The sequence below is a fragment of the Sinocyclocheilus grahami genome, unplaced genomic scaffold (genome assembly GCF_001515645.1).
Source record: "Sinocyclocheilus grahami isolate Dianchi unplaced genomic scaffold, SAMN03320097.WGS_v1.1 scaffold8120.1, whole genome shotgun sequence".
NCBI lineage: Eukaryota > Metazoa > Chordata > Actinopteri > Cypriniformes > Cyprinidae > Sinocyclocheilus > Sinocyclocheilus grahami.
The window spans coordinates 8,295-9,640 of NW_015511889.1; the positions used below are offsets into that span (position 1 = coordinate 8,295).

Sequence of the window (1,346 nt, forward strand, 5' to 3'; positions counted from 1 at the left end):
CACTGTCAATAAATTCACAGACTCACTGGCCAAGCAGATCTTTGAAACGTGTGTCCAGCTCAATGTGATACTTGTTCAGGTAGCTGAATAGCTCTTCTGTTCCAAGAACCTTGGCAATTCTGACCAACTGTGGGAAAGATTCTGCTGTTAGCATATTGAGTATTTTAAGACCTAGATATTGTAAAAAGGTTCATAGAAGAATGACAAGTCATACCTGGTCATAGTTGTCTTGACCATGGAAAAATGGCTCTTTCTGGAAGATCATACTGGCTAACATACAGCCTAAGCTCCACATGTCCAAACTGTAGTCATACATCTGCAAATTATTTAGGAATTATTTATTTAGCAAATTATTTAAAGTGAGTGAGTGAGTGAGGTGACGTGACGTGTGGCCGAGTATGGTGATATTATTAGTCTGAATTTTTACATGGGTGGTTGGAACAAAACAACAATGAAATTCTGGACTTAGATGGCAATAAAGCCACTGATTAGCCCCTTTAAATGCTGAAATTACCTTGCATCCCCGTGAGAAACAATTAATGTCTGAATAGGGCTACACATAATAAATATGTGATGTTTACAAAAAGGGACACGTTTTAGGAGCTATTCATGTACAAATCCACATAAACCTAATGTGTTTTTTTCCCAAAACAGTATGGAAAGGCCATGAATATAAAAGACACATAACATACCTGATAGTCAACCAGCAGCTCTGGTCCCTTATATGATCTTGAGGCGACCCTTACATTGTATTCCTGTGCTGGATGGTAGAACTCAGCAAGACCCCAATCTATAAGCCGCAACTACACCAGTTAAAAAAAAAAAAAACCACATACAACAGTTCATTTAACATACAACATTGATCTGCAGTCACTAACAAGGGACACATTAAAAAAAAACCTTCACAGTGCCGTTATCGTACTTCACCTTTCTCATCTGGTGGTCTATCATGACATTATGAGGTTTGACATCCCGATGCATGATGCCCATGCTGTGAGAGTAGTCCAGTGCCTTGCAAAGAGACAAAGCACATGCACATAACGCACTCTCCTGCTCAAAATAAATGAAAGTGTAATCTTATTTCAGCTACATCAGTGTTCTTACCTTGAGAAGTTCATACAAGTAGAACCGGATATCAAAGTCTGTTAGTCTCTGATACAGATCCTACAAATCAGAACAACATTATGCAAGATATTAAATGTTGCAAAATTCAGTTTAATTCCTTTTATTGATGATCAAAATAAGATCAGACAAAACTAGTTTATAAGAAAAAAAAAATCAAACGTTGTACCTTGAAATCTGTGTTATTGATGTACTCAAACACAAGGGCTGGCGTTCTAGACTGT

At 37.5% G+C, this 1,346-nt stretch overlaps 1 protein-coding gene across 1 annotated transcript in view; it reads right to left on the reverse strand.

The window, feature by feature from the left end:
* LOC107577984 (casein kinase II subunit alpha'-like) overlaps positions 1–1,342 on the reverse strand; it is a gene marked incomplete at its 5' end in the record, with an annotated part of 2,944 nt that extends 1,602 nt beyond the window's left edge. The window contains 6 exons of the mRNA XM_016263999.1: positions 27–127; positions 215–316; positions 693–803; positions 928–1,011; positions 1,105–1,164; positions 1,292–1,342. Coding sequence (XP_016119485.1) covers positions 27–127; positions 215–316; positions 693–803; positions 928–1,011; positions 1,105–1,164; positions 1,292–1,342 — 509 coding nt within the window. The remainder of the gene's footprint in view (positions 1–26; positions 128–214; positions 317–692; positions 804–927; positions 1,012–1,104; positions 1,165–1,291) is intronic.
* Between the last annotated feature and the right edge of the window lie 4 nt (positions 1,343–1,346).